This window comes from Cherax quadricarinatus, chromosome 28, assembly GCF_038502225.1.
Source record: "Cherax quadricarinatus isolate ZL_2023a chromosome 28, ASM3850222v1, whole genome shotgun sequence".
NCBI lineage: Eukaryota > Metazoa > Arthropoda > Malacostraca > Decapoda > Parastacidae > Cherax > Cherax quadricarinatus.
The window spans coordinates 25,548,113-25,574,774 of NC_091319.1; the positions used below are offsets into that span (position 1 = coordinate 25,548,113).

General features: G+C 42.3%; 1 protein-coding gene across 7 annotated transcripts in view; it reads right to left on the bottom strand.

Annotated features, from left to right (window-relative positions):
* qtc (quick-to-court) overlaps positions 1 to 26,662 on the bottom strand; it is a 398,802-nt gene that overhangs the window by 118,692 nt on the left and 253,448 nt on the right. For 5 of the 7 annotated variants that reach the window (XM_070089489.1, XM_070089490.1, XM_070089487.1 and 2 more), the window contains exon 4: positions 6,463 to 6,651. The exons of the other annotated variants lie outside the window; for them this stretch is intronic. In XM_070089489.1, coding sequence (XP_069945590.1) covers positions 6,463 to 6,651 — 189 coding nt within the window. The remainder of the gene's footprint in view (positions 1 to 6,462; positions 6,652 to 26,662) is intronic. 7 annotated transcript variants of the gene reach the window in all.

The window sequence follows — 26,662 nt, forward strand, 5'->3', positions numbered from 1 at the left end:
AAGACTGCTGTGGAAACTGTTGTGGAAACATCTAATACATTCTCAGTGCTACCCAATGAATGCGAGTCGACTACTGGGAACGTCACGATGAACGACACCAAGGAAGGTAAGAATATTGTTGTTGTTGGGGATAGCCAAGTTAGGTATATGGATAGGGCATTCTGCTTGAAGGACAGGAGTAGGAGACAGAGGGTTTACTTTCCTGGGGCTGGGATGGAGGATATTGTTAGCCGTCTGGATGACATCATGAGAGGTAATGGGAGCAATCCTATTATCTGTCTCAGTGCTGGAAGCAACGATGTTGGCAGACGTAGGAGTGAAGACCTGATTAGCAGGTATAGGACAGCAATAGAAATAATTAGAGAAAGGGTGGGAACCCTGTCATATGTGGTATTTTGCCAAGGAGAGGAGTTGGAAATGAATGGTTGCCCAGGGCAATTGGTGTCAATTGCTGGCTGGACAAATACTGTAAGGAAAATGCGGTAACATTCATTGACAACTGGGACCTCTTCTATGGCAGAAATGACATGTATGCCAGGGATGGGGTTCACTTATCTAGGTCTAGGGTGGGGGCACTGGCAACTGCAGTGGAGGGAGCTGTTAGGACTTTAAACTAGGAATAGTTAGTGGTATGGGTTTTGGCTGGAAAACAGTGAAGTCCCAGTGTAGTAATATTACGAGTTCTAGGGGAACTAGTAATAAGCAGAACGAGGTAGATATTGAAAAGCCAGTGACACTGGGTGATAAGGACAGTAATAGGTTTAGTAGAAAAACAGAAATGAGCAGGAAGGGTAAAGAGAAAGGAGAGTCTTTCAATGTTTATTATGCTAATAGCCGTAGTGCTAGGAATAAGATGGACGAGTTGAGATTAGTTGCTAGTGCAGGTAACATTGATGTATTTGCCTTAACTGAGACGTGGTTTAATTCAAAAAGTCGGGACATGCCTGCAGAATGTCATATTCAGGGTTTTAAATTGTTCCAAGTAGATAGAAGTATCGGGAAGGGGGGTGGGGTGGCATTGTATGTCCGAGATCGCTTGAACTGTTGCATAAAAACGGGTATTAAGTCTGAAGTAACACATACAGTCTGTTTGGATAGAATTTTCAGAGGGCATGAAAAACTGATTTTAGGTGTGATATACCGTCCCCCAAACTTAGATAGGGACCAAGGGAGACTACTATGGGAGGAAATTGTTAAGGCCACAAGGCACGATACTGTAGTAATTCTAGGATACTAACTTCAGTCATATTGATTGGAATTTCTTGACTGGGAATTTAGAATCATACGACTTCTTAGAAGTAGTTCAGGATTGTTTTTTGAGGCAGTTTGTCACAGAACCTACAAGGGGAAATAACCTGCTTGACTTAGTTCTGGCAAACAATGAATCCCTTGTTAATAATCTAGAAATTTCAGAGGAACTGGGTGCTAGCGACCACAAATCAATTACATGCTGAATGTTTTCTAACGAATTTATGTCCATTCTATAATATGGAGACCAGAATTGAGCTGCATAATCTAGGCGAGGCCTTACTAATGATGTATAAAGCTGCAGTATGACCTCTGGACTTCTGTTGCTTACACTTCTCGATATAAATCCCAGTAATCTATTTGCCTTATTACGTACGCTTAGGCATTGCTGTCTTGGTTTAAGGTTGCTGCTCACCATAACCCCCAAGTCCTTTTCGCAATCTGTATGGCTAAGTTCTACATCATTTAACTTGTGGATGAATGGTTCAGAGAACCGACATGTTTTTGAATTAGACACATGTGCAACTCTTGGGTATCTTTATTGAGAAAACGTTTCGCCCCACAGTGGCTTCATCAGTCCATACAAAGGAGAAACTTGAACAGGAGGAGAATGGGGTAATCAGTCCCTCAGCCTATATAACCGTCAGTCTTCTTGCCTTTGCTCCAGATTCTCCTCCACCACGATGCTGTGAATACTAACTCCAAGGCTGAGGGACTGATTACCTCATCTTTTGTATATAGTTCTACTGTCTTCTAATTATGTCCTAGAATCTGTATTGATAAAGCCACTGGATGGCGAAACATCTACAATAAAGATATCCAGATGTTGCACTTGTGTCTAAACTTTCATCATTTAACTTGTAAGTGCTAGGGTTATGGACACTCCCGAGCTTCAGAACCTTGCATTTATCTACATTGAACTGCATCTGCCACTATTCTGACCAAGAATATAGTTTATTTAAATCCTCCTGAAGTTCCCTAACGTCTACGTTTGAATCAATTATCCTACCTATCTTTGTGCCATCGGCGAACTTGCTCATATCACTAGTAATTCCCTCATCAAGGTCATTGATATATATTATAAACAACAACGGGCCCAAGACTGATCCCTGTGGAACGCCACTTGTTACAGATCCCCACTCGGATTTAACCCCATTTATGGACACACACTGCTTCCTGTCTGTGAGCCATGACTCGATCCACGAGAGCACTTTTTCCCCAATGCCATGAGCTGCCACTTTCTTTAACAGTCTATGGTGCTGAACTCTATCAAAAGCCTTACTAAAATCTAAGTAGATAATATCAAATTCTTTATCGTGGTCAACAGCCTCAAAAGCTTTACTGAAGAAAGTTAATAAATTAGTTAGACAAGACCGGCCTCTTGTGAATCCATGCTGAGTATCATTAATCAAGCTATGCTTATCGAGATGGCTTTTTATAATCTGAGCTATAATTGACTAGTAACTTGCCTACAATTGAGGTCAGGCTTACTGGGCGGTAATTTGACGGTAACGACTTGTCCCCTGTTTTAAAAATATGAATTACATTAGCCATCTTCCACATATCAGACACTACACCTGTTTGAAGAGATAAATTAAAAATATTAGTTAATGGTTCACAGAGTTCCATTTTGCATTCCTTAAGAACCCTTGAAAAAACCTCATCAGGACCCGGCGACTTATTTTGCTTCAGTCTATCTGCTTCACAACCATTTCACTAGTGACTGTGATGTTACATAATTTTTCTTCTTCTAGCCCACTATAAAAATTAATTACTGGAATATTGTTAGTGTCTTCCTGTGTAAAAACCGAGAGAAAATAATTATTTAAAATCTAGCACATTTCGTTCTCTCTGTCAGTAAGATGCCCATAGTTATATTTATGGGGACCTATCTTATCTCTAACTTTTGTTCTATAGACCTGGAAAATTTTTTTTGGGTTAGTTTTAGAATCCCTAGCAACTTTAATTTCATAGTCCCTTTTAGCTTTTCTTATCCCCTTTTTAATGTCCCTCTTAATGTCAATATATTGATTCATAAGATGACCCTCACTCTTTTGATACGCCTATAAATGCCTTTCTTATGCCCTAGTAGATATTTGAGCCAATCATTCATCCATTTTGGGTCATTTCTATTTGATCTAATTCCTTTATATGGTATAAACGTTCTTTGAGCAGCATGTATAGTGTTCAGAAAACTGTCATATTGATAGCTCTCTTCGTTACCCCAGTCAACAGATAAGTGTTCTCTAAGCCCATCGTAATCTGCTAAGCGAAAATCTGGGACTGTTACTGAGTTATCGCTACTATCGTACTTCCATTCAATGCTAAATGTAATTGATTTGTGGTCGCTAGCACCCAGTTCCTCTGAAATTTCTAAATTATTAACAAGGGATTCATTGTTTGCCATAACTAAGTCAAGCAGGTTATTTCCCCTTGTAGGTTCTGTCACAAACTGCTTCAAAAAACAATCCTGAACTACTTCTAAGAAGTCGTATGATTCTAAATTCCCAGTCAAGAAATTCCAATCAATATGACTGAAGTTAAAGTCTCCTAGAATTACTACATTATCGTGCCTTGTGGCCTTAACAATTTCCTCCCATAGTAGTCTCCCTTGGTCCCTATCTAAGTTTGGGGGACGGTATATCACACCTAAAATCAGTTTTTCATGTCCCTCTGAAAATTCTATCCAAACAGACTCTGTGTGTGTTACTTCAGACTTAATACCCGTTTTTATGCAACAGTTCAAGCGATCTCGGACATACAATGCCACCCCACCCCCCTTCCCGATACTTCTATCTACTTGGAACAATTTAAAACCCTGAATGTGACATTCCGCAGGCATGTCCCGACTTTTTGAATTAAACCACGTCTCAGTTAAGGCAAATACATCAATGTTACCTGCACTAGCAACTAATCTCAACTCGTCCATCTTATTCCTAGCACTACGGCTATTAGCATAATAAACATTGAAAGACTCTCCTCTCTCTTTACCCTTCCTGCTCATTTCTGTTTTTCTACTAAACCTATTAGTGTCCTTATCACCCAGTGTCACTGGCTTTTCAATATCTACCTCGTTCTGCTTTTTACTAGTTCCCCTAGAACTCCTAATATTACTACACTGGGACTTCACTGTTTTCCTGCCAAAACCCATACCACTAACTATTCCTAGTTTAAAGTCCTAACAGCTCCCTCCACTGCAGTTGCCAGTGCTCCCACCCCAGACCTAGATAAGTGAACCCCATCCCTGGCATACATGTCATTTCTGCCATAGAAGAGGTCCCAGTTGTCAATGAATGTTACCGCATTTTCCTTACAGTATTTGTCCAGCCAGCAATTGACACCAATTGCCCTGGACAACCATTCATTTCCAACTCCTCTGCTTGGCAAAATACCACATATGACTGGAAGACTTCTGATAAATTATACTTCAGTTCGTTCAACACATACGAAATTATATATACCCAGTCTACACTTGAAACCAAATTATTTTAGTCCTGCAGTTTACCAGAGTTGTACCTGAGCCAGATGTTTACAGAATGGATCTCTAAATTGTGGTAGAACTACCGACAGAATGTTGGGTAAATGGACACAGATGCAACTAATGTGACATTTTATGGTGGCAACGTTTCGCTCTCCAGGAGCTTTGACAAAGCTCCTGGAGAGCGAAACGTTGCCACCATAAAATGGCATTAGTTGCATCTGTGTTCATTTACCTAACACGATCTAATTCTAAATGCGCACAGATGAACTGTGTGATTTTGGCAACAAACACATTGTGCTCTAAAAAAAAAAAAAATGTTGGGCCCACTCTCCTCTACGTGGAAATTATACTTAACCATAACTACCCTGCAGCTGGGTCAAGCCCCTGACACTCATCTCTGCTCTTAAAATAGCAATGTGCTTACAAAGCTGCTCCTTCATCTATTCCTTATTCTCCACTCATTTCCAGCGTCTTCTGTTCTTTGTTATTGTATTCCCCACACTGTATCCCTCAACTTCCAGCACATTAAGTATCCCCACCATACAAGCTACCAAACCATCTACCCCTTCGCAAGAACATAACCAACCTTTCATATCTACCCACCATACCAAGCAGAACTACCCTTGTGTAAGAATGGTATATAATACCGACAAGATGAAATTAAGACATGTGCAACATCTGGGTATCTTTATTGTAGACGTTTCGCCATCCAGTGGCTTTATCAATACAAATTCTAGGACATAACTTGAAGACAGTAGAACTATGTACAGAAGATGAGGTAATCAGTCCCTCAACCTAGGAGTAGGTGCGAAGAGCACTATAGTCGTGGAATCTCCACGACTATGGTGCTCTTCGCACCTACTCCTAGGTTGAGGGACTGATTACCTCATCTTCTGTACATAGTTCTACTGTCTTCAAGTTATGTCCTAGAATTTGTATTGATAAAGCCACTGGATGGCGAAACGTCTACAATAAAGATACCCAGATGTTGCACATGTGTCTTAATTTCAGAACTACCCTTACCACCCTTAGTTATTCCGTCCACCCTTCCGGTTACACCACCTCAAGAGTCTGCCTCCTGTTTCGTCAACGAATGTCCTGGAAACCTCGTATTACCTTACCAAAAGCAGTTTGCTATAGTCCACTGAACCTTCTTAAAACCCTTGTCTATGTTTCTTAAGGGGCTGATAGAGGAACTCTACTTCATTTTGCCTTAATATATTCTGCAACCTCTGTCAACTCTTTCTACCTTCCTCTTACTACCTCACCTTTTCTACATGACTTCACAGTAGCCACAAGTCTATATCACCCCTCTCCACTATCCTAACACCCCTTCTTCATAACACCCCTCCCTCTCACCACCACCCGAGCACGCATGCCACCACCCCCCTACTAGAGCACAATGCCCCTTCCTGAGATATAATAATTTCCAAGTAATAGTAACCGCAGTTCTGCTGGACCAAAACCTATGAAGCTACCGTAGCTACTGAAATGCGTGGCAACATGCTCATTGCCTTTCAGAAGCTTCCCAAATCAGGCTGAGAATTTCACTACCTTGTGCAAGAAACTCATTCTGTGTGGAGTTGGACAGCGAAGCACAGCTAGCTTTTGTTTATACTACACAGCTATCAGTAGATTAGTAGCACACTGCTGATGTAGACAATTTTTGTTAATAAAAAAAACTAAGACTTCCCCACACAACCCCCACTCCGTCACACCGACCTACAACCTACCGGAGTGGCTGGTACAGAGGAACTGACGTAAGCTGATGAAGTCGATGTCGATATGGAGAGAGAGTTGGGCCTGCGGCTGTTGTGGAGGTGGTGGTGGTGATGGTTGTTGTGATGCTGGTTGTGGTGATTGTTGTGATGGTAGCTGCTAAGACTCGGGTGCCAAGAGGAGGCGCCAAGACCGGCGTAAGACTACGGGAAAAAGGGTTACAAAAGGTATCTATTAGAATCAAGGAAGTGGGGCGAAGGTGGCACTGGGGCGTGGGTGGGCACTGGGGCGTGAGTGGCACTGGGGAGTGGGTGGCACTAGGGCGTGGGTGGGCACTGGGGCGTGGGTGGGCACTGGGGGCGTGGGTGGCAATAGGGTGTGGGTGGCACTGGGGCGTGGGTGGGCACTGGGGCGAAGGTGGCACTGGGGCGTGAGTGGCACTAGGGCGAGGGTAAGAGTGGTGGGGTCTTGTTTTGAAGAAAGTTTCAAAAATGTGTAAAGCACTGGAGCCAATAGGTCATTTGGCACTCTGCACCACACATTGACACTGGCATACACATTAACCACGCACTCAATATCTACAACTCTCACTCCTTAACATTCAACGTCAGTTAAAAAAAAATACATTCACAAGTTTAAAAAAAAAAAACTCAGAATTAGAAATAAATCAACCGTGATAGGTTGAAATTTAGATGAAAAAATTCATCTCGAGGCCATGAAACTCCTCACAGTAAGACGCCAGTTGTTTCAGTAATATAGAAGTAGACACAGTACAAACAGGTTTCCCTCGTGCAAGCACGGGCTCGCCCCTACAAGCACGGGCTCGCCCCTACAAGCACGGGCTCGCCCCTACAAGCACGGGCTCGCCCCCTACAAGCACGGGCTCGCCCCTACAAGCACGGGCTCTCCCCCTACAAGCACGGGCTCGCCCCTACAAGCACGGGCTCGCCCCCTACAAGCACGGGCTCGCCCCTACAAGCACGGGCTCGCCCCCTACAAGCACGGGCTCGCCCCTACAAGCACGGGCTCTCCCCCTACAAGCACGGGCTCGCCCCTACAAGCACGGGCTCGCCCCCTACAAGCACGGGCTCGCCCCTACAAGCACGGGCTCGCCCCCCTACAAGCACGGGCTCGCCCCCCTACAAGCACGGGCTCGCCCCCCTACAAGCACGGGCTCGCCCCCCTACAAGCACGGGCTCGCCCCCCTACAAGCACGGGCTCGCCCCCCTACAAGCACGGGCTCGCCCCCCTACAAGCACGGGCTCGCCCCCCTACAAGCACGGGCTCGCCCCCCTACAAGCACGGGCTCGCCCCCCTACAAGCACGGGCTCGCCCCCCTACAAGCACGGGCTCGCCCCCCTACAAGCACGGGCTCGCCCCCCTACAAGCACGGGCTCGCCCCCCTACAAGCACGGGCTCGCCCCCCTACAAGCACGGGCTCGCCCCCCTACAAGCACGGGCTCGCCCCCCTACAAGCACGGGCTCGGCCCCTACAAGCACGGGCTCGGCCCCTACAAGCACGGGATCGCCCCGTACAAGCACGGGCTCGCTCCCTACAAGCACGGGCTCGCCCCTACAAGCACAAAAATCGCCTGCAAGCACAAGATCATTAAGGTGAAGCAAATCCTCACTTGCTATGAATAAATAAATGTACACAGCTCATGAATTCAGAGGCAAAACCTCTACAAGAGAATACCGATCATGAAGCAGCCTTCACCTCACTGTCTGCCTGTTCATTACCTGGGACTCCAACATATCCTGGGCCCCACTGGTGTGTACTAAGTGACCGAGCCAAAACCTACCAATGTTGTCACTCAAAATGGAAAACAAATTGTGATACCACTCAGAAGAGTACCTGTGTTTTTTATATCAGGTGGAAAACCTATCACCGGCAAGCACACTAAATATTATCACATGAAGTAAAAATAATTCACACTAAGTAAAAACACATTCAATTGTCAATGTCACAAGACAACATAAAATCTGTGCCAGGAGCTCAAGAACTACTTGGCTGGGGAAGGAGTTCAAGCGCCAGAAGCTGTGCTAACAGTTACAATGAGCTCCAGCATCAGTAGCAGCATGCAACAGATTGTACATAAATGGTATACAATACCAATACGATGAACAATTAGACATGTGCATCTGGGTATTTTTATTTGTAGACGTTTCACCATCTAGTGACTATCAATACAAGGACAATGCGAAGAATGTAGAATTATATATAAAAGACGAAGTAATCAGTCCCTCAATCTTGGCTGACGGACTGATGTATATAATTATACATTATGTTCTTGTATTGAATTGCTGAAGTCACTGGATGGCAAAAAGTCTACATGTAAAGATATCCAGATGTTGCACATGTATCTAATTATTCACGCAACAGATGTTAGAGAAGGGAAGGAGCACCAGCAGGGAGAGGCTCGTCTACAAGATACCGTAAGCCATCTCAGCAAGTTCTTGAAGCAGCTCCACCCACCACCACCTGTCAAACTTTTTTACATCTTACTCGTGTGTAACGCTCAAGTTTAGAAAAAGTGAAACGTACAGAGAAGTCAACGTCTGAGTGAATACTGATATGAACATTATAATAGATTGCAGACCCATCGTTCTTCAACTCGCTATCTCATTCAAACCAATATGATCCAGGGGTCAGCAGGGATTCTAGAACACCACTTCTTTCCGAGGCAGCCTCCCTCCCCCTCCCTCATCCCACATGGAGTGACATTTAAAAAAACACGAAACTGCTCCCAGAGACCTAAAGGGAGAGAGAGTCTAGAGGACTGAGTGGTCAAATATTCATCCAGGAAAGAAGGTACAAGAATATATGAGCCAGATCAGCTAACTCGGTTAAGTGCAACATGGGAAAGGTGGAGGGAGAGGAAATAAAGGGGGGAGAACTATCTTGGTTCGGCTCATTACAACCGTGCCTGAAGATGGTTAAGGACGAGCGATCGTGGAGCCCCTTTACAGGGGTAGGGGGGGGCCCCCCTCACCCCTTAGAAGGGGCAGCCAATGCCTGATCCCCATTTATGGATAGCTCCTCATGATACCTTCTAGTGGCAGCACCTGAGCAGTAAGTCCCCCCCCCCCCCCTCCCTTCACATTCTCCGGAAGGAAAGCTCCCAGGGGATCTCGCAATTTCATTTTTTCTCTCGTGCATTGATATGGTGTGCAATGTTCTATTGTACACAAGATTAGCTTAGTGACCGTGACTGCCCTGGCTAAATATGTCATTTGGTCCTGCCCAACTTATCTTGGGTGTGCCTAGATTAAGTATCATTGAAGTGTGATTGTTTAGGCAGACAAAAGGTGAGCAGGGTAAACCAGCTGCTGCCGGGATATCTGACAAAGCTGCTGATGAAAAAGCCAAGTGGTAATGGTGGAAAGGAGAGAACCAAGACCCACAGGGAAAAGTTTCCGAAGAAAGGGGAAAAGCCCCAAAGGGAAACTTAAGAGCCTTGAGGGGTTCCTTGAACCCCTCAAGGAACCAGTTATGATAAAGATGAAGGCATGTGCAACAGTTGGGTATCTTTACTGATGAGATGTGCCGCCTACACAGGAGGCTTCTTCAAATACAAAGCGAGCAGAAATAAAGGCTATGTAATCAGTCCATCAGTCTTGGAGAAAAAGCATACGAGGTGGTCAGTCCCTCAGCCTGGAGAAGAGTCCCCTTTGTACGTCAGTGAAGAAGCTTATCGTGTAGGCGAAACGTTTCATCAATAAAGATACCCAACTGTTACACTAGTGTCTTAATCTTCAACTTGTCGGTATTTTATACCATTAACAACCGTTATGATCCTTAGAATTGATCTACGAAGCGCAAGCTTTAGAGCATCTGGAAAAAACCGCAGCAGCTTTGCAACTTACTGCGGCAGGAGACCGCTACTGGACCAGCACCACCTACCAGTGCACACACCTTTCTGACCAACAGTACAGAAATTAACAGAACTCACCACTGAGGTATCCACCATTTCATCAATGTGATGCAATGTAAATGGTTTAGAAAACAGACAAGTAGATAAATGACACACTTGTGCAACATTCTGGAATCTCCAGGCTGAGGGACTGATTACCTCAAACTCTTCCTCATCCACAGTTCTTCTCTCTATTGGACTGAAGCCACTGCCTGACTAACCGTTTCCTCAATATTCTCAAATGTTGCACAAGTACCTCGTCCATCAATAAAAAAAAAAATGTCTCGACATCTTGGCTACCAGCAATGTCTATGTCTGTGAAAAGGTTATTATTAGGGAGAGAAGAGGGAATGGTTTGCTGATTTTGACAAGCAGACAGGAAGGAACAAGAAGGCCACACAAGGGAACCATCGCTCCAACATGAACCCCCGACGAATTCTACCAGCAATGGATACTTTCCTGGTGATCATCCCTTCTACCCAGTAGAGGGCAGCTGATCGAATATCAATAATAAACAAAGTTTAGAGAACTGGTACAGAATACCGACAAGATGAAAAAATAAAATGCAGTATAATGCTATCTTTTATTGACGACGTCACAAACAGATTTGCTTCTCCATATTGTGACCTGCTGCTAGGTGGGACAGCAATGAGGTTTCTTGTTGTAGAAGTCATTTTACTGTTTGAAGTTATTCGATATGCTGATTAGTTATGATTTCAGAATCCTGTGCTTTGAAGTGGTGGTGTCTATTTCGAAACGTTTCGCGTACACAAGGAGTTGCGCGCCGTTGTAATTTATCGGGCTGTTGCTAAAGTTTGTGGGAAACAGTCGTTGTTCAAGTGGTCCATTCTGCTGGTGTGTTAATATTTTTCCCTCTTGTCCATATCGTCACATTTATTAAAATACTCCAGGTCCTATTGACTATCTCAGGTGCTACTGTTTTTTGTTTTTTAATTCATTCTTTGATTATATTCACTAGCTCCTTTATTTTAGCTGTAAATATCTACTGTAGCTCATAAACTCACAATTGTTAAAATAATTAAGGTGCTATTTGGATCCCTAAGTGTATAACCAAATTATCTTTTCTATAATAATCCCTAGTTCTTTGATATTTTTAAAAGTTTTAGAATAATTACATAGTATTATTCCTAAGTGTAGTTGTAGATTCAATGTAACTCTTATATTATTTTACTCAGAAAATCTAGTGTGTAAACTCACTCTCATCTTATGATTACAGGCATAGATCCTGATGTAAACTTTTTACTAAGTGAATTACACGAATCAAACAGCAACTGTAATTACTATACAGCAGACCAAGCAAAGACATTACTCAGTGCAAACAATAACTTAACCATCTTTAACTACAATGTCAGATCCTTGAGCAAACATTATGACGACCTTACTGCGTTACTCAATTCCCTTCATTCCAATATATCAATCATCACACTCGTAGAAACCTGGCTTAAGCCTAATATTAGAGATGTCTACGTCATTCCTGGCTTCATGGCCATACACTGTAGAACAGACCAGCAAGGGGGAAAAACAGCTATATGCTACTAAAATCAACTAATGTATCAAATCTTGCACAAGGGATGAACATGGAGAATATACGGCTCGGCTGCCCATGGCTAACCAGCAGCATTCTGAAATCCATTGATAAGAAACACTAATATGAAAAGCAATATAGACAGGACTTAATACACTAAGATATTCTTAAACACTCTTCATCAGTTCTCACCAAAGTAATAAAGAAAGCCAAACAACTGTACTACTCCAGCAGATTCACTGACACGAGAGGAGATATAAAAAAGACCTGGAAAACACTTTCCCAGATTCTGGGGACCCACAAACTGAAAAAAAAACAAGAATGTCTTAACTAAACCTCATGAAACACCACTGCATCCCATTGATACAGCTAACAAGATAAACGACTTCTTCTCAAACATAGGATCTAATCTGGTCAGTAAAATCCCACGTACCAATGCCCGTGCCAGAGACTACCTATATGGGAATTTCCCAAATTTCTTCTATCTTGTACCAACTGAGCCCACGTTAGTCACCACGATCATAAAGTCACTTAAAAATAACCCAGGGAATCTGTCCCACCATTATTGTAAAAGCGAGCGGCCCATGTCCTTTCGCATGCTGTTACATTACTTTTTAACAAGTCACTAGAAATTAGCACTTTCCCGACACTACTCAAGACAGCAAGGATTGCACCAATACATAAAGGTAGTGACCCTACAGATGTAAACAACTATAGGCCAATATCGAACTTACCATTGCTATCCAAAATCTTCGAGAAACTCGTGCACAGGAGACTATATTCATTTATAACGTCACAAAACATACTCAACCCCTGCCAATTTGGATTCAGGAAAAATAAAAGCACTAATGATGCAATTATGAAAATGCTAGACCTGCTTTACACAGCATTGGAAAATAAGGAATATCGGCTAGGAATTTTTATTGACCTAAGAAAAGCGTTTGACACAGTTGACCACGGCATCCTACTCCACAAACTTGACCACTATGGTATAAGAGGCCATGCGCTTGCATATTTCAAATCCTACCTTTCTAATAGGTATCAGTATGTCACCATTAAAGACAGCCTCATCAATACTGCCACTTGATACTGGAGTTCCGCAGGGAAAGTGTCCTTGGACCCCTGCTCTTCCCCATTTACATCAATGATCTTCCAAACATATCCCAACACCTGAAACCCATTCTCTTTGCTGACGACACGACTTATGTCATCTCCCACCCTAAACTTGCCACCCTCAACACCATTGTTAACGAGGAGCTACTGAAAATATCGACTTGGATGACAGCCAATAAACTTACACTTAACACTGACAAAACCTACTATATTATGTTTGGTAGCAGAGCAGGTGTTTCGCAACTTAATATCAAGATCGACAACACACTAATTGCCAGACATAATGAGGGCAAATTCCTTGGCCTATATCTCGACAACCTAAATTTCAGCACCCATATCCAACACACAAAAAAAGTATCCAAAACGGTGGGGATCCTCTCCAAGATACGATACTATGTGCCGCAAACTGCCCTTCTCACACTTACCATTCACTTATATCCATACCTCACCTATGCTATCTGTGTTGGGGTTCAACTGCCGCAACACACCTAAAGCCAATAATAACCCAACAAAAAGCCGCAGTATGAGTAATCACTAAATCCCATCCCTGGCAACACCCCCCCCCCCTCTTCATAGATCTAAACTTACCCCCTGTTCAGAACATCCACACTTACTGCTGTGCAGTCTATATCTACAGGACCTTAAATTCCAATATTAACCTTGACCTAAAACGCTTTCTTGATAGTTGTGACAGGATCCACAGGCATAACACCAGACACAAACATCTCTATGACATTCCCCGTGTCCGACTAAACCTTTACAAAAATTCAATGCATGTCAAAGGCCCTAAAATCTGGAACACCCTACCTGAAAACTCTAGAAGTGCAGACTCATCACTTTCAAAACTAGTTAAAAAACATCTTATCTCCCTGATACACCCCGACAACTAACTACACGATAACCACCTGGTGGTTCACAATTACCCTCACTCACCCAATGACTATCAACACAGAAATATTAATCTTAATCTTAAAATAAAGAATCCTAATTAGTCATAAGTTTGCCTATGATACTCCAATATAGACACTTTGTATTGTGCCTAAACAAAAGCATTCACATTGCCAAACCTCACAAATTATAATGTAGTCACCTAGCCTTAATACCATAATCTGTAAGGATTTATGTTAAGAATTAATCGAAGTCTGCCCGAAATGCCTAGCCATGCTAGGTGTCCTAGTGGCCCCCTCTGTAATTAGTATTTTATAACATGTAAACCACACAATATCCAAATCCTGTAAACCCCACATTGTAACCCTTATAGAGAATAAACTTGAACTGAATTGAATTGAATACCATAGCCAAATTTAAAACAAAAGACCTGCAAAAAAAAAAAACCTCACAGTTATAAACATCTACAGAGTACCACAGTCAAACATTTACCACTTTAGTGAAAAACTAATTAACATGATTACTGATGCACACATGAATAAAGACCACCTGCTACGAACAGGTGATTTCAACAAACATACTACACGACCAGGACCCACAGGTAACCGAATTCACAAACACTATGAGCAACTGCCTGTTGCTACCAACAATACCTAAACCTACAAGAATCACCCAGACAAGTATCTCCTTAATAGACCACATCTGGACAAACACCATATCCCCTTTAAAATCAGGCATAATCACATAACACTACAGACCACTACCCAACCTTTCTCAACTAATCTGGGCAAATTGCCACAAGACATTACTAAAGTAACCTTCAGACTACATAACGAGACAGCCGTTAACAACTTTATAGGAGCTATGAATAACACTGATTGGCAAAATGAGCTCGAAACATATACAGACATGAATGTATAAATAATTTTCTAAAATAAAAAAAGCCCAATGTGTCCACAACAAACATTGTCCCCCCAAAAACAAAACAGATCACAGCAAAGAGACTGAATAGTCCCTGGCTAACACCCAGCATCCTCAAATCCATTAACACAAAGCACAAATATGAAAAACAGTATAGAATGGGTTAAATAACTAGAGAACAGTAAACGTTACTCGTCAGCTCTTACCAGCCTGATAAGAAGATCTAAAAAATTGTACTATGAAAATAGATTACATAACATCAAAGGTGATATGAACAAATCTTGGAAAATTATCTGAAATTCTTGGAACTAAAAAGTTATCCAAAAACAAAATCAAACTAACAAAATCAGACGACCCCCCACTCACACCAACTGAAACAGCAGACTGAATGTTTTCTTCTCCACTATAGGAAAAAAATCTAGCGAACTAAATACCAAGCTCAAACACCCGTCCATCAGACTACCACATAGGTACCTACCCAAATACGTTATTACTAGCTCCAACCAACCCACTAGAAGTCTCGCTCATCAACACCCTTAAAAACAAGGCAGGTGACAAACACCTTGCCTGCTTCAATGTACAAAAAAGCTTCTCAAGTATTGTCACCAATTATTGCAACAATCCTTCCCAATAATCTTCCCAACAATCCTCAAAACAGCGAGGGTCACTCCAATCCATAAAGGAGGTGACCAAGCTGACTTGAATAACTATAGACCAATATCTAACTTACCACTGCTCTCTAAAATCTTTGAAAAATTAATTCATAGACGGATCTATTCCTACCTCGTCTCACACAACATATTTAACCCTTGACAGTTCGGATTCAGGAATAATAAAAGCACAAATGCTATCGTACACATGCTAGTACTAATATATACCGCACTAGAAAAGTCCCACTGGGCATTTTCATTGATTTACGTAAAGCTTTTGATACAGTCGACCACGAACTGCTGTACTCCAAATTAACGCACTATGGTATCAGAGGCCACTCCCTACACTACCTAAAGTCATACCTAAGTAATAGAACTCAATATGTGTATGCAAATGGTACAAACTCTTCCACCCAACTAATCACAGTAGGAGTCCCACAAGGAAGTGCTCTTGGACCACTCCTTTTTCTCATCTACATCAATGATCTACCGAATGCATCACAGCTACTCAAACCCATATTATTTGCAGATGACAACATACATCTTCTCCCACCCAAACCCAGTCATACTAGCAAACGCTGTCAATGCCGAATTGCAGAAAATATCTGCCTGGATGATGACTAATAAACTTACCCTGAATACAGATAAAACGTATTTCATTCAGTTTGGAAACAAAACTGCAAATCATCCAATTAACATAACGCTAAACGGGTCATCAGTCACAAGACTTACAGAGGGAAAATTCCTAGGTATCCACCTTGACAGTAGCCTTAAGTTCCAGACACACACAACAAATCAAGAAAATCTCTAAGACTGTCGGTATACTATCAAAGATAAGGTACTACATTCCACAATCAGCTCTCCTGGCATTGTACCATTCACTCGTATACCCTTACCTCACCTACGGAATTTGTGCATGGGGATCAACAACATTCAATAACCTAACACATCTAATAACCCAGCAAAAGGCAGCAGTTAGAATGATAAATTCCCACTCCCGCCAGCATACTCCACCAATTTTCATAAGTCTGAATCTGCTCACCATTAAGAACATCCATACTTATTCATGTGCCTACTACATACACAGAACAATACACGTAAATATAAACCCTCCCCTCAAACTTCTCCTCGCCAGCCTTAGCAGGACACATGACCATAACACACGACACACGTCTCTTCGATATACCTCGTGTCCATATCACACTGTAAAAACTATGCACATAAAAGGCCCCAAAATTTGGAATTTATTGCCAGAAGATACTAAAGTAACCCAGTCTGAAAATCAATTTAAGACTTCTCAAAAGCTACTTAATCACCCTGGACTAAATGCTAAATACTCAATACACACATACTCACTTGTGTTATTCCCACATCATAATTTCAACAATTACTCTGAACCTTTTATCTATTGTTGACAGGAATATATTTGAATCATTATTTTCACAAAAAACATTTTGAATATATGAATATATCTTTTGTCTTGTATAAATTATATTCACTTATAATTAATAATCTACTGCACAACTATGATATAATTAATATTCTACTGTACAACTATGACATAATTCTGCTTCAGAATCTCCACGACTATGGTGCTGTTCGCACCTACTCCTAGGTTGAGGGACTGATTACCTCATCTTCTGTATATAGTTCTACTGTCTTCAAGTTATGTCCTAGAATTTGTGTTGATAAAGCCACTGGATGGCGAAACGTCTACAATAAAGATACCCAGATGTTGCACATGTGTCTTACTCTCATAATTCTTAGTGTTAAGCAGTCAGTAAGCCAATAATGTTAAGTTGGCCCATAATGCCTAAGCATTGCAACCCACTATTGTAAATACAAAATCTCAATGCACTATTTGCAAAGACAAATAAAATAAAAAAATAAAAAATATTTGTGGTCAGAAAGGCGAGTGTGGAAGTCTCTCGATGTTTCTCACAAGTATACTTGGCCAGAGTCAGTTGAAAGGATTGTATATACAGTTGTCAGAAACTGTGATCCTTTATTGACAACGTTTCGCCTACACAGTGGGCTTTATCAAGTCACAAAGATCTGTTTGTGACTTGATAAAAGCCCACTGTGTGCGAAACGTTGTCAATAAAGGATCACATTGTACTGCATGTGTGCTTACATTTCCACTGTGTCGGTATTTAATACCATTTATTTCTATATACAGCTGCAGTCTAGGTGGTGTTCCTTATTGGCGATGCTCTTGACTGCAGTGGTGGATACTTGTAATTTGGTGCAGGAGAGAATGTTGGAGATGTGTTAAATTAACCCATAGAGCTGTTAGGGAAAACTATGCATCTTCTTTCGGGTGTGTATTGTCTAGATGAATTGCTGTTGTATGCACAGCGTCGGCAGTATTTAATGAGATCATGAGGATAGTGGAGTTCTAGGAAAGATCAATCTTCCTCGAGGAATTCACTGCTGCAGATACAATTCTCCATATCCGGGTGGTGGTGATAAGTCAGCTAGTGAAGGTAGGGGTGGCAGGAAGAGGATGAATGGGCTAATGGGATTATATGGGAGGGTTGGGGAGGAAGGGGGTTCTTAGTCAGCCCTTGCCGCCCTCACTAGCATTTCAGTCTCTCCCGCCGTATAACTTATTCTTTCTTCGGTTTCCTCGGCAAAAGACGACATGAAGCTGTAATTAATATAGAGCTCAATATATAATAAATATATTGCTTTATTTAAGAATGACCGTTTGCCTGTAAAGGTAGCAATGATAACGTAGTTAACATGTTCAAGCTATGAACATAAATGCTCAACACAAATACCATCATAGCATGTTAAAATAACCAGAATTAAAAATCCCATTAAATTATTGATATCAAAGTAATCCCCTAAAAGTTCCCCGTAAAATACGTGCTAAAGGAATAACTGGGAAAGTGGGGAGATGGATCTTCAACTTCCTAACAAATCGAACACAAAGAGTAGTGGTCAACAGAGTTAAATCGGAGGCTGCCATAGTGAAGAGCTCTGTTCCACAAGGCACAGTACTCGCCTCCATCTTATTCCTTATCCTCATATCAGAAACAGAGATATACACCACAGCACCGTATCATCCTTTGCGGATGATACTAGGATCTGCATGAGGCTGTCATCTGCTGAGGACACGGTTAACCTCCAAGAAGATATAAACAAAGTTTTCCAGTGGGCAACGGTAAGTGGTGACGTGTACTTAGCTCTGTGAAGACCTGTTTGTGTGCTCTCTGTGAATCTGAACCAGGATGCCCTCCCTTGAGCAGCTTTACCAGCAGCTGAGAGAAGAACTCAGAGTTGCTAAACTGGAGATACGGCGATTAACGGAGGAGAACAAGAGGATTCGTAGTAATCCACCTGTTGTGAGTCCCCAGGTTAAGAGGGGAGCTTGGTCAGTGGCCGGGCAACATGGAACCAAGCTGAAGATCAAGAAAACGGTTGGAGAGGCAGAAACAACGAGAAACCAGAAGACTGCCGTGGAAACTTCCAACTCATTCTCGGTGCTACCTGACGAATGTGAGTGTTCTACTGGGAAAGCCACAACGAGCACCAAAGAAGCATTGGCAGACGTGAGTGAGACATCCCTAGAAACCCCAACGAAGACCATCGAGAACGTCTTGACGAATTCTACAAGTGGTGTAATGCTACCTGGTGAATGTGAGTCGACTACTCGGAGCATCACGACGGACGACGCCAAGGAAGGTAAAAACATTGTTGTTGTTGGGGATAGCCAGATTAGGTACATGGATAGGGCATTCTGCTTGAAGGATAGGAGTAGGAGGCAGAGAGTGTGTTTTCCTGGGGCTGGGATGAAGGATATTGTTAGCCGTCTGGATGACATCATGAGAGGTAATGGGAGCAATCCTATTATCTGTCTCAGTGCTGGAGGCAACGATGTTGGCAGACGTAGGAGTGAGGACCTGATTAGCAGGTATAGGTCAGCAATAGAGATAATTAGGAGGAAGGGTGGGAAACCTGTCATATGTGGCATTTTGCCAAGGAGAGGAGTTGGAAATGAATGGTTGTCCAGAGCAATTGGTGTCAATTGCTGGCTGGACAAATACTGTAAGGAAAATGCGGTAACATTCATTGACAACTGGGACCTCTTCTATGGCAGAAATGACATGTATGCCAGGGATGGGGTTCACTTATCTAGGTGTGGGGTGGGAGCACTGGCCAACGCAGTGGAGGGAGCTGTTAGGTCTTTAAACTAGGAATAGTTAGTGGTATGGGTTTCTGCGGGAAAACTGTGAAGTCTCAGGGTAGTAATATGAGTACTAGGAGAACTAGTAATAGGCAAAATGAGGTGGATATCGGAAAGCCAGTGGCACTAATTGACAAGGACAGTAATAGGTTTAGTGGAATAACAGAAAGGAGCAGGAATGATAAAGAGAAAGGAGGGTCCTTAAGTATATATTACACAAATAGTCGCAGTGCTAGGAATAAGATGGACGAGTTGAGACTAGTTGCTAGTGCAGGTAACATAGATGTATTTGCCATTACTGAGACGTGGTTTAATTCAAAAAGTCGGGACATGCCTGCAGAATGTCACATTCAGGGTTTCAAATTGTTCCAAGTAGATAGAAGTATCGGGAAGGGGGGTGGGGTGGCATTGTATGTCCGAGATCGCTTGAACTGTTGCATAAAAACGGGTATTAAGTCTGAAGTAACACATACAGAGTCTGTTTGGATAGAATTTTCAGAGGGGCATGAAAAATTAACTTTAGGTGTGATATACCGTCCCCCAAATTTAGATAGGGACCAGGGAAGACTACTATGGGAGGAAATTGTTAGGGCCACAAGGCACGATAATGTAGTAATTCTAGGAGACTTTAACTTTAGTCATATTGATTGGAATTTCTTGACTGGGAATTTAGAATCATACGACTTCTTAGAAGTAGTTCAGGATTGTTTTCTGAAGCAGTTTGTGACAGAACCTACAAGGGGTAATAACCTGCTTGACTTAGTTCTGGCAAACAATGAATCCCTTGTTAATAATTTAGAAGTTTCAGAAGAACTGGGTGCTAGCGACCACAAATCAATTACATTTAGAATTGAATGGAAGTATGATAGTAGGGATAACTCAGTAACAGTCCCAGATTTTCGCTTAGCAGATTACGATGGGCTTAGAGAACACTTATCATCTGTTGACTGGGGTAACGAAGAGAGCTATCAATATGACAGTTTTCTGAACACAATACATGCTGCTCAAAGAACGTTTATCCCTTATAAGGAAATTAGATCAAATAGAAATGACCCAAAATGGATGAATAATAGGCTGAAATATCTACTAGGGCATAAGAAAGGAATTTATAGGCGTATCAAAAGAGGCGAGGGTCATCTTATGAATCAGTATATTGACACTAAGAGGGACATTAAAAAGGGGATAAGAAAAGCTAAAAGGGACTATGAAATTAAAGTTGCTAGGGATTCTAAAACTAACCCAAAAAGTTTTTTCCAGGTATATAGAACAAAAGTCAGAGATAAGATAGGTCCCCTTAAAAATAACTATGGGCATCTTACTGACAAAGAGAATGAAATGTGCTCGATTTTAAATAATTATTTTCTCTCGGTTTTTACACAGGAAGACACTAATAATATTCCGGTAATTAATTTTTATAGTGGGCCAGAAGAAGATAAATTATGTAACATCACAGTCACTAGTGAAATGGTTGTGAAGCAGATAGACCGACTGAAGCAAAATAAGTCACCGGGTCCTGATGAGGTTTTTTCAAGGGTTCTAAAGGAATGCAAAATGGAAGTCTGTGAACCATTAACTAATATTTTTAATTTATCTCTTCAAACAGGTGTAGTGTCTGATATGTGGAAGATGGCTAATGTAATTCCTATTTTTAAAACAGGGGACAAGTCGTTACCGTCAAATTACCGCCCAATAAGCCTGACCTCAATTGTAGGCAAATTACTAGAGTCAATTATAGCTCAAATTATAAGAAGCCATCTCGATAAGCATAGCTTGATTAATGATACTCAGCATGGATTCACAAGAGGCCGGTCTTGTCTAACTAATTTATTAACTTTTTTCAGTAAAGCTTTTGAGGCTGTTGACCACGATAAAGAATTTGATATTATTTACTTAGATTTTAGTAAGGCATTTGATAGAGTTCCGCACCAAAGACTGTTGAAGAAAGTAGCAGCTCATGGCATTGGGGGAAGAGTGCTCTCGTGGATCGAATCATGGCTCACAGACAGGAAGCAGAGAGTGTCCATCAATGGGGTTAAATCCGAGTGGGGATCAGTAACAAGTGGCGTTCCACAGGGATCAGTCTTGGGCCCGTTGTTGTTTATAATATATATCAATGATCTTGATGAAGGAATTACTAGTGATATGAGCAAATTCGCCGATGACACGAAGATAGGTAGGATAATTGATTCAAACGTAGATGTTAGGGAACTTCAGGAGGATTTAGACAAACTCTACTCTTGGTCAGAAAAGTGGCAGATGCAGTTCAATGTAGATAAATGCAAGGTTCTGAAGCTCGGGAGTGTCCATAACCCTAGCACTTATAAGTTAAATAATGTAGAACTTAGCCATACAGATTGCGAAAAGGACTTGGGGGTTATGGTAAGCAGCAACCTTAAACCAAGACAGCAATGCCTAAGCTGTACGTAATAAGGCAAATAGATTACTGGGATTTATATCAAGAAGTGTAAGCAACAGAAGTCCAGAGGTCATACTGCAGCTTTATACATCATTAGTAAGGCCTCACCTAGATTATGCAGCTCAATTCTGGTCTCCATATTACAGAATGGACATAAATTCGTTAGAAAACATTCAGCGTAGGATGACTAAATTAATACATAGCATTAGAAATCTTCCTTATGAAGAAAGATTGAAGACTCTTAAGTTACATTCACTTGTTAGACGAAGAATGAGGGGAGACCTGATCGAAGTGTATAAGTGGAAGATAGGTATTAATAAAGGGGATATTAACAAGGTCTTGAGGATATCTCTCCAAGAGAGAACCCGCAGTAATGGATTTAAATTAGATAAGTTTAGATTTAGAAAGGACATAGGAAAGTATTGGTTTGGAAATAGGGTAGTTGATGAGTGGAACAGTCTACCTAGTTGGGTTATTGAGGCTAGGACTTTGGGTAGTTTCAAATTTAGGTTGGATAAGTACATGAGTGGGAGGGGTTGGATTTGAGTGGGACTTGCACATCGGAGCTTATTTCTTGGGTGGCATTGAAAATTGGGTTGGTCAAATGTTTGTTAGTGGGATGAATTGTAAAGGACCTGCCTAGTATGGGCCAACAGGCCTGCTGCAGTGTTCCTCCTTTCTTATGTTCTTATGTTCTTATCCTGCACGTATAAGTTCTGTCAAGCACCTTAACTACTGGGAACGCTAGGAAGCACTTGACTTGTACTCGTTGGAACGCAGGAGGGAGAGATATATCATAATCTACACTTGGAAAATCTTGGAAGGAATGGTCCCAAATCTGCACACAGAAATCACTCCCTACGAAAGTAAAAGACTGGGCAGGCGATGCAAAATGCCCCCAATAAAAAGTAGGGGCGCCATTGGTACACTAAGAGAAAACACCATAAGTGTCCGGGGCCCAAAACTGTTCAACAGCCTCCCATCAAGCATTAGGGGAATTGCCAATAAACCCCTGGCTGCCTTCAAGAGAGAGCTGGACAGATACCTAAAGTCAGTGCCGGATCAGCCGGGCTGTGGCTCGTACGTCGGACTGCGTGCGGCCAGCAGTAACAGCCTAGTTGATCAGGCCTGGTCATGGACCGGGCCGCGGGGGCGTTGATCCCCGGAATAACCTCCAGGTATCCCTACAGGCACCCCCGTGATTATACAAACCATGAAAACGGAAAGGACGAAAATACATCTACTTAATGTGTGTACCATTGACATCGGTACGCCACAAGCTACACAAAGAACGTCGGGACGGGAGGAGGGTGGAAAAGAGTACCTACCAAGGGACTGGACCGAGTTGAGCATGCCCAGTCAACTAACAAATTAGTTTTACAGTGACGAGGGGGCCCAAACACCCAAATCCATCAGAAAACTAACTTGCTACCGGTCTGTAGGCCCCACTGGGCTGCCACTTCCTAGGGACATGTGGATATTGACCACGAAGTCACTAGGCAAAGGTCTACTGTAAAGGGGGGGAGGGGCTCGTTATAGCAGTCTGTGTCGACAGCCACCCATTCATTTCCTGGCACTCCAATATGGCCCGGGCACCAACAGACACCACATCGTAAGCACCTTGAATCCTCAATGAGGAAACCTATAGCAGATAAAATGAGCGTAGAAGGTACAGAAAAAAAAAAGGTTACCGAGCTGCTTAAAGTGAATATGTCACAATGAAGGAAAAACAATCTTAGCCGAGAGATCACCGATTTAGAGAAAAACTTTCGTAGTTTAGAAATTAGGAGAAGTTGCGGGATTACCAAAACTATTATCCAGAGGACTGAGGTGTTGTTGTTAAGGAAGGTGTTGTACCAAACGCAAAAATCACAAAGCGAACAAAATGTCATCCAGGGTATTGCAAGGAACTCCAAATATTTATATTCTTATGCAAAATCCAATTTAAAATATACCTGTAGAATTGGACCATTAATGACAGGAGATTCATATACTGACGAACAGGAAGCGAGCTAAATTCTAAACGACCAATACGAGTCTAAGAGCAGTAACCCGCTACATGAAAGCGGGGTGGAGAAAGACTATTTCATTCCATCTGAAGACCGCACAGATCGACTGACATTTGTACTAATCCCACAGAATTCAGAAAAGAAATTGATAGCATGCCCGCTCACCCAGGACATGGACCCGATTCATGGAATTTCTCCTCTATAAATTAACATTCAGAGCACCACTAGCACGAGCTCTCGGTATTCTTTGGAGAAAGAGCCTAGATGTAAATGAAATACCAGATCTTAAAAAGTGCAGACAGCTCCTTTGCATAAGGGAGGTAGCAAACCACTAGCCAAAATTACAGGCCAGTAGCCCTAACCTTCCACATCATAAAAGTCTTTGAAAGAGTTACGAGAATCAGTGTATAACTGTGCACCGTACAACTGTTCATCAAATTATCAATGATCACCGAGAAGTTAACACCACCCCCACACATTGACCCATTAGTAAAATCCTTCTACCTCCAAGCACGGACCGAATCATGCTTCAGGAAATTAGTCAAGGTCATCACTGGAGCCTTGGCACTTAGGGGTCCCCATCCACTGCCAACACACATTTCAGACACTCTCCAAGGAAGGCAGAGAGAATCCAACCTCTGACTGCAAGTACACTGAGGCCACAAAGATTACTCACATCCTGGGGCAAGAAAGTGGGGTAAGACAAGGGTGAGAAGGGATAAGGGTGTAGCTGAGAAGGGATTTGGGGGCGAGGCGAGAAGGTAGGGGGCGAGGCGAGAAGGTAGAGGGCGGGGTGAGAAGGTAGAGGACGGGGTGGGTAGGGGACGGGTCGATAATTTTTAATTATAATAAAGGGAATGTGGCGAGGCAATCACCCGAGTGCTGCGTCGACCACGCCCCTCTCCCTATATATATGGTACTAGAGTCGTGGTAGGGCCACGCCCCTTTCTACCCCTACCTGGCCTTCTATCAACAGCTGTACTTTGGAAATATAAACACTTAAGCAGTATAATGTGATGAAATTAAGACATGTGCAACATCTGGGTATCTTTATTGTAGACGTTTCGCCTTCCAGTGGCTTTATCAATACAAATTCCAGGACATAACTTGAAGACAGCAGAACTATATAGAGAAAATGAGGTAATCAGTCCCTCAACCTTGGAGTTGATGCGAAGAGCACTGTAGCCGTAGAGATTCACGACTACAGTATGTGATCCTTTATTGACAACGTTCCGCTCACGCAGTGGGTTTGATAAAGTCACAAACAGATCTACCTGAGTGAAACATACGTGACTATATATAGGATGGGAAACCATACCACGGACGGGGATAGAACCCGCGATCAGTCTCTCGAAACTCCAGACCGTCGCGTTAGCCACTGGGCCAGCTACCCACAATAAGATTCATCCAACTAGGTATATTTCTACACCATATGTTAGCCACTGGGCCAGCCAGCCCAGTGGCTAACGCGACGGTCTAGAGTTTTGAGACTGATGGCGAGTTCTATCCCCGTCCGGGGTATGGTTTGTTTGCAATCGTGTCATTACGATTTCGTGAGTCATGTTGACAGCTTTGAGGGGACTTGAGCTAGAGTTCGTCACGGCCACGCTAGCTGGAGATTCGTCTGTAAAAACTTGCATTTGTGGTCACAGTGGTGCATGTGCTAACTTTCCTATGGTGTAGAAATATACAAAATACCTAACACTTAATTCAAAATAAGTAATTCAAACTTTAGGAAGGTTAGCTTAACTCTGATTAAAATAAGAAAGAGTGGCCTAATTTGATTTAGTTTGCGGTTTAATCTGATTTTCCTAAGGAGAGCAAATAAGACCACTGCTTATTTTGCCACTAAAGTAGGATGATCCAATGCAAAAAACTTTCACCATCACTCAGGCCATAGCTCTTTCCAAATCGGCAAAGAAATGATCCAAAACCCACCGAACATCAAGTCAAAACGCTACTTCCCTCCTCTAAACACTGATATTTGGCTAACCTGCTTCCTTAAACCCCTTCATAGGCAATACCATGATTATACTTACCACCACCACCACCACTGATCACAAAAAAACAGTAGCCTCTACTTTCTCTTATCTTATACTGAACGCTCAAACCTGTACGACCTCACGAGTCACTCAAATCGTTAGAATACGAACGTAGTGTGTGACGGTTTGGACATTTGCAGGGAGATGAAGGAACCTTTCAAATCATTAATTTAATGTAACTACCGCTCAAAAATATTTGAAAACTTAGTAATGTCATATTAACATGCTACGAGAACTAAAATAAAAGGTTTTGGGTTGTGATTAAAGGAATTCCTGGAAAGCTTAGCATCTAAAATTACAAAGTGGCTTGAGTTGAGCAAACGAGACCAGTTGCAAGTGAACAAAGTTTGCAGCTACGAGCAATGAAGCCTCGCTCACCACCAGCCAGAAGACACATTTAGGTTCAACGGATGTGGGTCAATGAGTCTGGAAACACTAACGGTGCGGAGTTACGGCACATTAAATCTTGGAAAGCTAAATAGCCGGAAAGCTCCTGATGCAAGACAAACACAATACTGGAATT